This window comes from Vipera berus, assembly GCF_964194415.1.
Source record: "Vipera berus genome assembly, chromosome: 3".
Taxonomy (NCBI): Eukaryota; Metazoa; Chordata; class Lepidosauria; order Squamata; family Viperidae; genus Vipera; species Vipera berus.
The window spans coordinates 194,776,589-194,791,325 of NC_138204.1; the positions used below are offsets into that span (position 1 = coordinate 194,776,589).

General features: G+C 39.6%; 1 protein-coding gene across 10 annotated transcripts in view; it reads left to right on the forward strand.

Annotated features, from left to right (window-relative positions):
• RIMS2 (regulating synaptic membrane exocytosis 2) overlaps nt 1-14,737 on the forward strand; it is a gene marked incomplete at both ends in the record, with an annotated part of 289,996 nt that overhangs the window by 76,136 nt on the left and 199,123 nt on the right. For all 10 annotated transcript variants that reach the window (XM_081324264.1, XM_081324273.1, XM_081324271.1 and 7 more), the window contains one exon: nt 2,798-3,060. In XM_081324264.1, the coding sequence (XP_081180390.1) occupies nt 2,798-3,060 (263 nt within the window). The remainder of the gene's footprint in view (nt 1-2,797; nt 3,061-14,737) is intronic.

Genomic DNA, 14,737 nt, shown 5'->3' on the forward strand with positions numbered 1-14,737 from the left:
CTCCCCCCCCTTTTCCCCCTCCCCAACCCTCCCCAACCACTCCCTCCCTTTCCCCTCCCCCCCACTTCCCAGAGCAGAATACAGGGTATAAAAATACAAACAATCATAATCTAACTTACGCAAACAATCCTAAACTGTTTAAACTATCGTACTTTAACTCGTATAGATAAACTCCAAACATATATATATCATATCAATGATTATTCAAATACAAAATAATACTTTTCAATCTAATACCCAATAAAAACAATCACAAATAAAACAATTTATATCAATTTTCTAAAACTATTCTTTCCAACTGGGCTTTAAATTCATATTATCCTAATATATTATACAACTTAAAATACCATAGTACCCATAAAAATATTACAAGTTAGCTTCAATCACAGATAAAACAATTTATATCAATTTTATAAAACTATTCTTCTATCCAACTAGGCTTTAAATTCATACTAAAACCAAGTTTATACAACCTTACCTTCTCCTAGTGTATTATACAACTTAAAATACCATACATATACCATCCAAATAATAAATCATAACCTACAAAATATCAGTAGGCACTACTACAAATCTTCCCAATTAAATTTTCACAATCTTAAAACTAAAGCAACATAAAATATTACATGATTATTTTATAAGGGTGGAAAATATCCCCAAATATTTAGTCCTTCTAACTCCTGCAGTTATACAACTAAATCTTCAAGCTTGATTCATTCGTCCAGAAGCAGCACGCCTCTTCCAATTTCTGGCCTTCTCCAGTGGTACTGAAATTTGACCCACTCCTGTAGCTTTCACATCTGTCTGCATTAACCCTTCAGCATCTAGTAGATTCTCTCTGGAACGTTGAGACTCTCTCTCACCTTTTTTCTTTGTAGATTCCAAAAATGGTATGGGGACTGCTTTTAAAACATTACTGTAGAAATCACGTGCCTGAATCACCGTGGTAAAACAATGCCTCGTACCTTCATAGGTCACCACCATACCCACTGGTATCTGCCATCTAAACTTGATATCACGTCATCTCAATTCTTGTGTCAAAAAAGCAAATTCCTTCCTTTTTCTTAAAATTCTTGCAGGGATCTCTTTTAAAATCAGAACTTTTTGCTCAGCAATTACAAAATCAATATTGTAGGAGGCCTGGATAACTTCATTTCTAATAATTCTCTTTGTAAAATAAACCACCACATCTCTGGGTAATTTCCTTTGTCTTGCAATCCACGAATTAACACGGAAGATTTTGTCTATATCTTCCATTATTTCATCTGCTGGTCGCCCCAACACCCCTTCCAAAGCCTCAGAAACCATTTTCTTCAAATTTTCCTTAGGATTTTCTTTTAGGCCTCTAATCCTTAAAGCAAACTCCATCTGATAATACTGTGTCGAAATCAAATCATAATCAATTTTTTCTACCACATTTTCAGTTTCTGTCATTTTGGCTTCCAGTCTAATATCATTTTGAGCAAGATCTTCCACTCTTTCGTCCAAATTCTCAATGCATTTAGCCATGCTTTGGATTGCAGATGTGATGTCTGCTCTCATTTCTGTTAATTTCTCTGTAAACTTCTCCTCCAACTTTTTCTCCATTATCTCAACAAATTGTTGCATTTGCTTTTCCATAGTCTCTTCCAGCAGATTCTGCAAATCTTTTACTGTAAAAGCTGATGCAGATATGGGTGCAGAAGACAATGAAGTTTTCAACAAAGACTGCTGCACCAAAGCAGGAACTTTAGAAGATATAGCCGCCATTATCACCCACTATTGTTAACTACGCACTTTCACTTACGAGCTCAGCAAAGTCCATTGAGTTAAAGATCAAAACACCATCTTCACCAAAATCTCCTGCATCGCTCTGCCTGCGTCCTTGTTCTCAAAAGCTCTTCCTTGCTAGCAGGGATGGTTGCGAACGCCCTGTTCTGCTCCAAAAAACCCGGAGCAGAGGCGCCTCGCAGTCCGGAGCATGCCCAGGCTTCGGGGGGGCTCAATCCTTCAGCCGCCAAAACTCTAAGTTCTGGCGGCCCCGGAGAGCTCTACCCCTACCTGGGCGCTCACCCCCTCCTCTTTTCCCAAGGTGGGGGCTTCTGAGCCGCCAAAACAGCTGATCGGCGCTGTTTTCGGCGGCTCTACGGAGCCACGAGACTGACAGCCAAAGAATGGCTGCCTCCGGCGACGCCTTGCCATCCGGAAGTCCGTTATTAATAAAATATTATGTATATTGTGAATGTTTTCGTGTGTTACATTTCAGGATTTCTATAATCCAAGAGAATATGTTTTGTTAACTGCTGGGCAATAATGACTTTTTTTTTTTGAAACCTGGGTTCTGGAGATACTACAGGAAACAGAATGCTCAGCTGGATAACTTCAGCTGACTTTTAAGATCTGATGGTTAAATAATCAGATCTGTCTGTTTTAATTATGACAGTATAGTCAAAATTACTGATTTTAGAAATAATAAATATTTCTAAGATGTACAGAGTGTAATTTTAAGATTTAATTTTTTATCAAGGATTAAGTTCCATAAGATATGTGGTTTATTCTATTCTATAAATTTAATTAATTAATTAAATAAATAAATATTAAGAAAAGAACCTATATGGACCTTGGACTTTATTTGTTAAATATAATTAAACAAGTTGTTAACCTTAAAAAACTGTTAAAATTGTATTAATTTGAAACATTGTCATTTAATGTTATTTTTAATGTTCTATAATCATTTATTACATTTCATTTTTAGTGTGAACTTGTCAGGATTACTTTTGAAAAACTGATCACAGTATTTTCTGCATATTATATGCAGGTAATGTGGGTGTGTAATTCATGCCGAAAGCAACAAGAAATCCTCACAAAATCTGGAGCATGGTTTTATAATAGTGGAACTAACACCCCACAGAAGTCTGATCAAGAGGTTTTTAGAGGACTGCAGAATGAAAAAGCACCTCAGGACAAAAAAACAAAGCTGCAAGAACAGTCAACCGTGGAACGAAGTAGATCTCAAGGGATTACAAGGCAAGAGTCCATAAATGGTTCAGGAGGAAAGGTGGTGGGTGACACAGCAGACAGGTAAGGAACCGACTTGGTTTATTTTTTTTAAAAAACAGAGTTTCTATCTTCTTAATATATTCTATTAGCAAGAATTTAAGGGTATATTTAACTACTTTCAGGAGTTGGCAGGTATGTTTTATTAATCAGTATGATGCTGTGAAGCAGGGGTTGGCAACCTTCTTCCACATAGGGGTGAGAGTGGATGTCTGAGAGTGGATGATGGACCACATTCATCTTTTCAACAAATAAATATATACAATAATAATAAAACATAATAAATTCTGAATTTTTATTTTATTTAAGTAATATTAAGTCTTAAGGACACAGCAATTGGTATAAGGCTGGATGTTGATTGTTGCTCAAAAGCAAGAGGAGAGTACTGTATATCAGGGACAAGTCTTGGCCACTACCACTCCTTCCCCCCCTCTTTCTGCCTCCTTATGGCTGCAGCCCTATTCTCTCCCTCCATTTTCCAAGCAGGTCCAATGTCCTGGTCTTACCTGCATGCCACACTCACTGCAACCGAGGGATATGGGGCACCAGAGATTGTGAGGGGGAAATCAGGTGGGTTGGCTGCAACAGTAGTAAATGTAGTTTATTGTTATTACTAGAAATTTATGTCTTTTGGAGTTTATTTGGCAAGTTCCAACTTGCCACTCTAGGTAAGCCTATTCCTCAGCAATGATAACCCAGCCACCCTAATTCGTAATCTGGTAACTTTACGAGGGCAATTCGGAAATAAACCTCCTTTTGGTTATCAATAACGAACACTTGCAAATACAGAACTTTTATTATACACATTAGAAAACTACATTACGTTACTTTTTGACATAATCGCCATTCAAATTGAGGCACTTGTCATAATGTCTTACAAGGTTTGAAATTCCTTAGTAGTAGTCGCTTGGCGCCAAATCTGGGCTATGGAGGGGGCTCATCAAAAACATCCCAACGGAACTGCTTCAGAAGTTCTTGGGTGCGTCTAATGGTGTGTGGGCAAGCATTATTGTGAACCAACACCACACCTGAAATCAGCATGCCCCAACGTTTGTTATGGGTGGCTCGTCTGAGTTTTCGTAACGGTTCACAGTAGACTTCTGAATTGATGGTTGAACCATGCTCCATGAAGTTCACTAGCAGTACTCCTTTAGCATCTTCACATTTGGCAGGATTTTCTATGGCACCACTTCCGGTGTGGTGTTGGTTCACAATAATGCTCGCCCGCACACCGCCTAGATGCACCCAAGAACTTATGACAAGTGCCTCAATTTGAATGGTGATTATGTCAAAAAGTGATGCCATGTTGTAGTTTTCTAATGTGTATAATAAAACTTCTGTATCTGCGAGTGTCTGTCATTGATAACCAAACGGACATTTATTTCCGAATTGTCCTTGTATATTGGCACAGTGCAAGTGCCCTTGATAGGCTTCACAAACTGCAGCTGGTGTAAAATGTAGTGATGAAATTACTGTATGGAAATGTTATAGGTGAAGTTTAGTTCCCTCAGTAGCTTGGACCTTCATATTTAAACCTTCGATCAGGTATAAAGCTCTATTGAGGGAGCTTTTCTCCCACGGTCAGAAGTGATACTTGATCTTTTCATTTAGAGCTCGCTAGTTATGAAATATCTCTGAAAGGATGGGTGGTGCTAACATTAGCTTTTATTTCACTGTCAAGATCTGCCTATTTATCATATTTGGGGTAAACAAGCCCATTAGATGAAAGTGGCCATGTGATATTTTCATGGTTCTGTTCAGTGCTTTTTTTGTAAAAGAAAAAGGTGCTGAAACTCACACATGTCATACAACCCACTTTGCCTACCCTACAAGGTTCCATCCAAAAAAGGTGCCGGAACTCCGTTCTGAGCGTTCTATGAGAAAAAAAAGCCCTGGTTCTGTTAGTTTGGTAGCATGAATAGTCTGTGCGAAATAAGTTGTAAATCTACTCTTTTGGTGCCATCATAACTTAGAATGATTTTGAACAAATTAGTAAGTTAGGGTTAACCTGTATATTTTGGGATAGAACTTATTATATAAGAACTCTTCTTATTACAAAGTTATTCAGGTCATCTTTCTCCAAGAGCGCAAGAGGGTCTTCTTTCCGAACTATGAACAGAACCTGCTCAAGAGCTGTGTTTGCACTCTTTAGAATCTAAAGTCAAACAAACAAATCAAAATTTGATTTGCCTTTAAGGCCAAAAGTAGAACAAAAAAGCTTAAATTTATACTTCAGCACGGTAGACTGAAGAACATGTTACTTTTATTTGTTGGTTCCATGTATGTTATCAAATTAACTCTATTATTATAACTCTGTTATTATTAAATGCCTTCCCTCTTGCTGTCTTTCATCAGGATTTTAATTCTTTATTATTTTATTGTTTTCTTTTTTAATTTCAAATTTTTTTGAGTACTTACTTCTTAGGTATTCAATAAAGAAATGAACATACACTATCAGACATGGCAAAAATTTAATGTGTAGTAGCACCTCTTCCAACTAACACTTTTTATTAAGCTTTCATGATTTATTTCATGAGATGTACAGAGTGGCTAGACTGATGTAGGATTTAAACTGCGATGAGATGGGATGGGAAAACTTGGGGAAATGGGAGGGGAAGATAGTTTGGTTATGCAGATTATACATCCCTTATCTATTAACAGTTGTAAAAAATTGTAAAATATGTAAAAAAACCAACCCCATTGTATTCATTGAGATCTAAGTTTGCATGAAACCGTTTGATACATATGAGTTCAGCAATTTATCACTAGATGGTGCTCTTAAAATTCAAGTTTTTCAAAACAGCCACTTTGTAGTCTTTCATGAAGTGTCCTGGGAAACTGAAATGATCTGATATTACTTTACCCTTGTTTTAAGTCCTATTTGGTCTACTCTGAGGTTTGCCCCAACAAACACAAAGACAAGATTAGAAGTGCCTTTACATGCTCTTCCTACAATTTAATAGATGCAATCATCTGCCAGCAATGACCCTCTGGATTTTATATAGGACAAATGAATTGCTCCAAAAAATTAATGGACTCATTTGACATTAAGACTGAGTGTAATAAACTGATATCTTACTCCAGGATTTCAGGCAACTTCTAGTGGATTCATGCAGGCATCGTATTAAACTGCCTGGATATCTTCGACAAAGTTTATAAAACCACATATCTGATACTACTGAGACAAAAAACTGGAACCATTGCAAAATAACGTCTTCAAAGCCCAAGCCTATCAAATATATTCTATGACTTTTAAATATGTCTTTCTATCTATCTGTATGTCCATTATGGGGGTCAAGAAAATTAATAGTGCACTCCCCCCACTCCTCATGAAACCTATTTAAATTTCAAAGTTATTTTGTATCAAGAAAAGAATTATTTAATATCGTTACACCTACTTCCTTTAAATAAGAAGGAATAGTTATCTCCTATTAGAAGACATTAACTACTAGTACCACTCTGAACTGCCTAATGCTGGTTAATTTGTTCCTAGTTATTTTTCCCCAGTTATCATTCTTAGTTTATGCCAGGCACCCTACCTTATCTAACTCTATTGCAATGCTAATAGCACCATATAATTTCCACCGGGATTCTGTGGACCTTCCAGATAGAGAATAGTTCTTCTGAAAAAGAAAAAAAAGATATTTTGTGACTGGCCATATCTAATCCAGCTGCCCTTTATAGAACAGTCACTTTGTTTCTGCTCTTTAATCTGCTCTCAAAGTTAAACAAGTAATCCAACACAAAAATATTGCTTACTTTTGTTTTAGTATTATAGTGAAAAGGAGGTCTCTTAAAAAATGAAAATAAACTGAAAAAACACTGGAATGCAGTGACTTTTAGCAGTGGTGCCTATATTTTCAACCAAGCCTGATTTTGGAACTGAGATACTCGTGATTGCATTTGTCAATGACTTCTGGTGGAATTGTGTGGTGACTGGACTCTACTTGATTTCTCAGTGACTTCAAAGTGTTAAGATGGATTAGGAAATACACTTCCAGATGTTAACCCCTTCCTTCACTTCAGTAAAAACTATGGCTTATGCTGTGCCTGGATTGCACTTTCCACAGCCCCCAATTAGTGGATTCCTATTTCTGTAATCCTTAAGCACTTTCCTTTAAATGGATGGGCTTTTGAGGATGCCACTTCCATTGAGTAACCTTTTATATAATTTGTCCTCCATTGACCTGTCATCATAATAAACACCTCTTGTATGCTAATTGGTGGAGAGGCAGAAGAGGAGGAAGAGGAGGAGGAGGCATATAGTCGTGAACTGAAGTGGATATATTTGCTTTCAATGACATGAGGTGCAGCAGAACTGGATACCATTGCCTGTGCCAGCACAAATTATAAAACACTACTTTTAACATTTAGCATGGACAAGGCTGTTGTGATTCAGGGTCAGCCTGTGGGTTCGGCAGTTGGGTCGGACGACTCAGAGGAGGAGGGGGGTGTTGAAGAGCTTGCTGAGGGGGTTGAAGATCTTGCTGATGAGAGCCCTCAGCCAGGCCCCTCCCACCTGGTCATGACGGAGACCCAGCTGTGTGAGCCTGACAGCATGGATGAAGATGACCCACAGCTGGCCCTGTTCAAGGACGCCCGACGCAGGAGGCAGTCAATCAGGAGTAAACAGAGGAAGGCAATGGGGCACCTCAGAAGGAGGCAGAGAGAAGCCACGCCCTGAACTGTATAAAAGGGGAATGCGTGGGAGGGCTGGTTTGCTGAAGGCAACCGCTTGATTAGTTCCTGTTTCATAGCTCCTGTTTCATGGTTCGTGTCTTGCTTTGCTCTGTTTTATGTTAATAAATTTGGCAGGCTTTATTCCAGCCTCTTGCCGTTTGTAAAGGGGTTGTCCCTGCCTTTTCTGCAGGGCCTGTAGCAGGCTGGTACAGAACAAAGGCAGAGATTGCCTTCTTGGTGGCCTGGGGGCAGGCAGACAGTGGTGTTATGTGTTCCTGTTATTGAGAAAGGGTCAATGGTCTGCACTCATGCTGCAGAATCTGTACTCATGCAGATCAGACCTGAGTGAAAAGGAAAGAAAACAGGAGAAAAAAACCCCTTTTACTTATTCTGTGCATCTGTCTCTTTCAGCAAGATCGTTCCTCTCATTACTGTATATAACATTCACTTTTCTAATGGTCAAGCATCACGCCTATCCCTTTCCCTAACCTACCCTTAGGGCAGGAGTGTCAAACTCGCAACATCATGTGATGTGTCAAAACGTATGGTGACTTTTTTCCCCCTTGCCGGCAATGGGGTGGGCGTGGTTTTGCCACGTCGGCCTGCAGGCCGGCAGTTTGACACCCCTGACCTAGAGGGAACAAAACAAGTTGCCAGAAGAAAAATACTGTCAACCCATTGCAAGACAAAGAAACCTTTAATGAGAGAGAAAAGTTACAACAAAGAAGCCAGCTGCTTCTTATCATAGCTACCTTAGTAGGGGCATAAACCAATGTAGGAAGAAGGAGAAGTGAAACACATATAAATGCACATCTCTGATATTTGGGACACAAGAAAGAACTTGCAAATAGGACAGTTGATCCCTACATCCTAATGTATACTGGACATATAAATGGTATTCCCAAATTGCTTTGTTTAGAATGTTTGTTTATATTTGGGAACGCGTTTAAAGAAACATTCAGAGTTTAGATATGAGAGATTCTACTGAGGCTTGTTTGATGTTCATTGCTTGTTGACCTGCATTGGCAAGGACAATTTTTAAAATTGCTATAGGAAGAATGCCTTTTGGAAGCCTAAGAAAGAATGCTGAGGGTTCTCTGGCCCCTGAAGCCAATCAGTATTAGGAAACTGTAATCACTCTGCAATGATTCTGGCAGTGAGTTCTATAGTGAAAAGCAAGGCTGTTCCACTTTTTAGCAACATTTTTTTTCTTAGGCAAAGGAATTGCCACATTTTTTGACAGGCTTACAGTATTTGCAGGACATGTTTAACCAGGAAGGCACTTTATTTCAAATCCATGTGGAGTTCTTTTAACCCCTTCCTAGTCCCACAGCTGACTGAGGTTAGCTGTGCATGCCACACACTTTGCTTGTGGCACAAGCACGTCATTTGAATATAGCCAATTTATAGGCGCTGCACGTGCTGCCACACTTTTGCTTTGAATCATAACTTCCCAGGCACTTTTCATCTTGTGTGTTTAATCTGTAAGACCAAAATCGGTGGAGAGCAAAGGACAAGGAAATTGTTATTGCCAAGTATTTGAATATTAGATCACGTCTGCATTTTTTCATCTGGGGTTTGAATGTTTTTCTCTATAATTATCTTTTTCTAGTCTATAAATATATAAGATTGCTAAGCTCTACAGTTCTGAGCAATGCAAACAATCATACAGAATTTTTTTTTCCATTATGGCCCTGGGTACCATGGGGTAATAATTTTTAAGGGTTTTTATATGTTGCTACGGGTGTGTGAAGTTTGGTGATTTCTTCCACTGTTCAATTCATTGCCAGTGGTGCTAGGGAACCAGGGTTACCGAGGGAGATATGAACAGCAAAAGAGGCAGTGGCTGAGAAATAGCAAAATCCTGTCTAAATTTGGCTGGACAGTGGTGGACTGGTGGAGGGGCAGCAAGTTGCAGTTTCTCAGCTTCAAAAGTGTGGGAGGGTATGGCTGTCTGCAGCAGAGCCTCATGGGCCCATGGATCAGCTACTTTCAGTGCAGCTGACTGGTGGCATATGACAGGCTCCTGAAGGAACAGTGATGCAGACAGAAAGAAGTCAGGTTAACAGCAGCCTTGTTTTTCATTCTCCACCTCCTGACTTGTGCCCAGAACAGGAGGATAGTTAGCTGGGCCAGGTGACTATGGTGAGGTGTCTGTGGCTATATCTTTCTGGGGGTAGGAATCCTTGCTTGAAAGACAATGGATGCCAAGGTAGATGGCAGCAGTGGGACCCGGCATAGGTGGTGGTCTTGTGGAAGAACTGACCTGGGTCCTGTGGTTGCTGTTTGGCTGGCCAAATGGCCAGCACTCATCTTGGCAACTTCTCTTTCTCTGGGACTCAGGATTTAGATGGATTGGTGGGATTTCAATTATGGTGGCTGGTGGCCTTTAGGGGAAGACTTGCATTTGCAAGCATATATATCCAGAGTTCCTGCTGGATCTTTTTTGGGGTTTGATGAAGGCCCACCTGAGATAGCCATATGTTCTGAGGGCTTCCTTGATGTATTTTATTTCTCTTTCTTTCCCATCTTTGCTGGTAGGCAGGCCTTCATCTTGGTAGTGTAGGGTTTTGATAATTCCCATTTTGTGCTCCAATGGATGGTGAGAATCAAAATGTAAATGTTGATCTGTGTGTATGTGTGGGAGGTTTCTGGTAATTTCAGTGTTAAGGCTTCTGTCTTCCTTAATGTGTACTGCATAGTCCAGAAAAACTAAACTATTTTCCTTAACATCTTCCCACGTGAATTTGATGTATCTGTCCACAGAGTTGATATGTTTGGTGAACGCTTCCAATTCCTGTATTTTGATCTTGACCCAAGTATCCTCCACATACCTATACCAGTGAGTGGGTAGAATTACTGTGAAGGAGTTTAGGGTCTTGGTTTCTACCTCTTCCATTTGGAGATTGGCCACAATGGGGGCCACAGGTGAACCCATGATGCAGCTGTGTTTTTGTCTGTAGAAACCTTCATTGTATTTAAAATAAGTAGTGGTCAGGCAGAGGTCCAACATGGCACATATGTGATCTGGGCTGAGGTTGGTTCTGTCACCTAAAATACTGTCTTATAGCAGTCGTTTCTTCACTACCATGATAGCTTGTTGTTGGGATGCATGTGAAGAGGGAAATCACATCATAGGAAACCATGGTCTCATCTGGGTCCAGTTTTAGTTTTCAAATCTTGCTGAAGTCCTGTGAATTGTTGATGTGATGGTGGTGTTGCCAACTAGAGGAGCTAGTCAAAGCTGAAGAAATTTCTTGAGTGAGAAGCGAAACATCTACAAAGAAAAACAAGAAAGTCCAATTGCCTCTTGAAAAAGCACCTTTGGGACAACCATGACCTGGATGACTTTAGAACAGGGGTGTCAAACTGCCGGCCCACGGGCTGGACACGTCATCTGGAAACCATGCCCACCCCATTGCTGGCAATGGCAAAACCGTCCTGATACATTACGCGACATCATGTGACATCGTGAGTTTGACATGTCTGCTTTAGAATCTCCATAGACGCTGGTTGCTATTTAATGCCAGGTTGGCTAGCAGAAAAGCTTTCCTCATCCATGAGGGCTGTTTTGGCTTGAATGATTGAAATCTGGTTGTGCATGCGGTTCTGTTCTCTGACATATTCTGTCCTGGGTTTCAAGTGTGGCACTATCTGGGCATGGATATGGACATGGTCAGATGTGAGATTCTATTTGTGAAGTTAGGCCATATGGATAAGTTGGAACTGCTGTTTACTTACCTCTGTCCCTCCAATATAGAAGCATCCTGCCCAAATTCCTTGATTCTGTGATTGAGTTGATGGTGAAATTCCCTAGATTCCAGGTGACTTCAGCCTGTCTTCAGCCTGGAGTTAATAGCTATCATGACAGCCGTGGATCTGATCCAACTTTCTAAGAATCCAATCCAGAATTGAAGTCATACACTTGATCTGGTCTTTGTCTTGGAGCAGTGGCATAGTATTAATATCAGACCCTTGCTGCAGTCAGATCCCACCCTCCGAAGAGAGACTTATTGAATCAGTCCATCCCAAGTGACTGATAGATCCAGAGTATGGACTCTGCACTTGTGGATCTTGCATGGTTCCTTGGTTATCTGAGGAACTGCCAGAGATGAAACAACATAGGAGATACCTAAAGCCCTGCTGGTGAAAGATGAGGAGCGAAACTGACCTGTCACACAAAAGAGCCTTTATTAAGACTTATCTTATGACGATTAGAGCAGTAAAGTGAGTTTACTTTTCTAGTCTTTTTGTGCTGCAGTTGGTTGGCCAGTGGCCCTGTTCAGAATGATTAGGTCCCTTTTGGGTAAGGAGAGATTGGGGGAGCCTTTGCAGAGTAGCTAAGAGGAATATTCTATTGTCATTCCGTTTGTCTTGGAGTTAGATGTTGGCTGAGCAGGTGCTTTGGAAGTGACTGGGGCATGTCTGAGCTTGGTTATCTGGGAGGAATTTGAGCTGGTTATTCAAGTCTCTTGCTCTTCTTTAATATTTACATGAGACCTCTAGAAATGTTTATCTGGTAGTGTGAGGTATGGTATTATCAATATGCTGATGATTCCAAGTTATACATCTCCACATTGGCTAGCCAAGTAATATGTTGGCCAAAGACTTGAAAGGAATGGGGAGAAACCAGCTGTGGGGTTTTTATTCTCCTGGGTCGATTGATATGTCATTCTTGCTCGGGTAACACTCTCCTAGTTGTAGTTGGTATGCAACCTGTGGGTCCTCCTTGATTTATGGTTTCTGCTCTCAGAATAACTGTCAATCATGGCTAAGGACATTTGTTCATACAGATCCATCTTGTGCACCAATTGCACCCATTCCTGGACTGAGAAGCCTTGCTCATGGTCACTCATACATTGGTCGTTTCCTGGTTGATTACTGTAATCTGCTCTATGTAGGTGTGCCCTTGAAGACCATGCAGAAATTACAACAGATCTAGAATATAGCAGCACAATTTTGGGCACTTCATAATTTATCCATATAATACCATTGCTGTGCTAGCTTCCAGTTTATTTCCAGATTCAATTCAAAGTGCTATAAAGCATGTAAAAGTGGAACGGGATCAGGTTATTTATGGAAATGACTCCCCTGAGGTTATCTGACCATTCCATTCGGTCAGATATAGAGGACACATTCCAGGTTCTTTCCTTAAACGTTGTCATTTAGTGCGGCTTAGGATGCATATCTTCTCCACTGCTGTCTCTGCCCTGTGGAAAACCCTTCCTCCCGAGATCCAGTAGGATCTTGCCTTCCTTGCCTTTTAGAAGGCCTTGATGAATTCTCTCTTCCCATAAATAATGGGGTAGAATAGGTTTGATGCCCAGCATGATGATATGTGGGTATGTGAGAGAGTGCTGCCTTGGGGCACCGTGAGCTTTTACTGAGTTTTTATTTTATTTTACTTTATTTATCTGTATTTGGGATTTAATATTTTTAACGTTTAGTGAGCCATCCAGGCTTATGGTTGCAATAGAGCCAGTTTGGTCTAGTGGTTAGGCATGAAAGCTGTCTGTCTGTCTGTAGGCCAGTCACTCTCTTAGCTCAAACTACCTCATAGGGTTATTGTTGTGGGGAAAATAAGAGGAGGAAGAAGAATTATGTATTCTTGCTGCCTTAAGTTATTTATAGGCTGGAGGTGTTTGGTGCAGTGACAGAGAAGGTACCACTCTCACTCTTCTCAAGCCTGTGATTTTTAAGTCCGTATTTAATTTTTGTAATTTTAATTCCTATATTTAAATTGTTTTTATATTTCTATTTTTGTTACATTGTAAGTCACCCAGAGTTGCTTTGGATAGCAGTATGTGTGGCATGTAATAAATAAAGAGATAAAAATAAATAAATTACAATAATGGTGAAATATAAATTAAAACATAAAAATAAATATGGGCAACAATGTAAGTCTTTTAATATAATAAATTCAATGAAAACCACAAACCACATGAATAACATAAGAAAAGCAACCATTAAAAGGCTTGCAAGATCCATCATCCTCTAACTTAAGGTCTGGGAACAGAGTTTTCAGAGTTCTTCTGAACACAGCCATGGTGAGGCCATACATGTCATGGTGGGAATGGTGCTCCAGAGAGCAAGAGAAAGCACACTTCCTTCATCTCATTATGTGACAATGGATGGGATTTGGAGCATACCGACTCCGCCTGATCATACAAGCCAGACAGAAGCCATAGAAGACCAGAAATAACCAAGCACCTATGAAGGACTTTATATGTAATAACCAGCACCTTGAATTGTATCCAGGAGCCTACTGGTAAAAAGTGCAGCTCACAGATCAAATGTGTTACATAAGCCTGTGATGAGCTACAGACCTAATTGTCTCCGTTGCCACATTCAGGACCAGTTGCAGCTTCTTACAGCCCCATGTAGACCGCATTGCAGTAGTCTATTGTTCTATTGTTGCTTTAGTACTCATATTATGGGCTATTTTTGAAGTATTTTATTTTGAAAGGTGATGTATAAATGAATAAAATCAATAAAATAAATTGATTGTATTGTTGCGAATCCTGTACTAAGTATCTGATTTATCTTCTGAAGTGCAATCTGACTAGCATTGCGGTTTTCTGTGCATCCTAAAAATACAACAGCTGAGTCTCAAACTGTACTTAGAAACATTACTTAAATATTCAGTTTTAGTTTAACAATAGAGAGAAGTTAAATGTATAGCTTTAGCAGCGATTAGTAACTTTTGTGGTGACGGAAACATTCAAAACAATGTATTGATGATACATTTTATTTGTGAGTTGGGGAACACAGGTATGAAAGACAGGCAGTAGACTCACCTATTGTCTTTTCTACATCCTTGAACGTATGTTTTGATGCATAATAAACAAGAATATGGTAGTTTTCATTATTTTTGGTGTACTTTTCCTCACTTTCCCATTTTCAAGCAAATGGTAGGGTGGCATCATAACTTGAACTGAGATATTTTGCAGAGCATATTAGAAAATTTGGGGTAAGTTTAATAAAATAATTAAACATTAAAATTTACATGTAGGCCTCACAA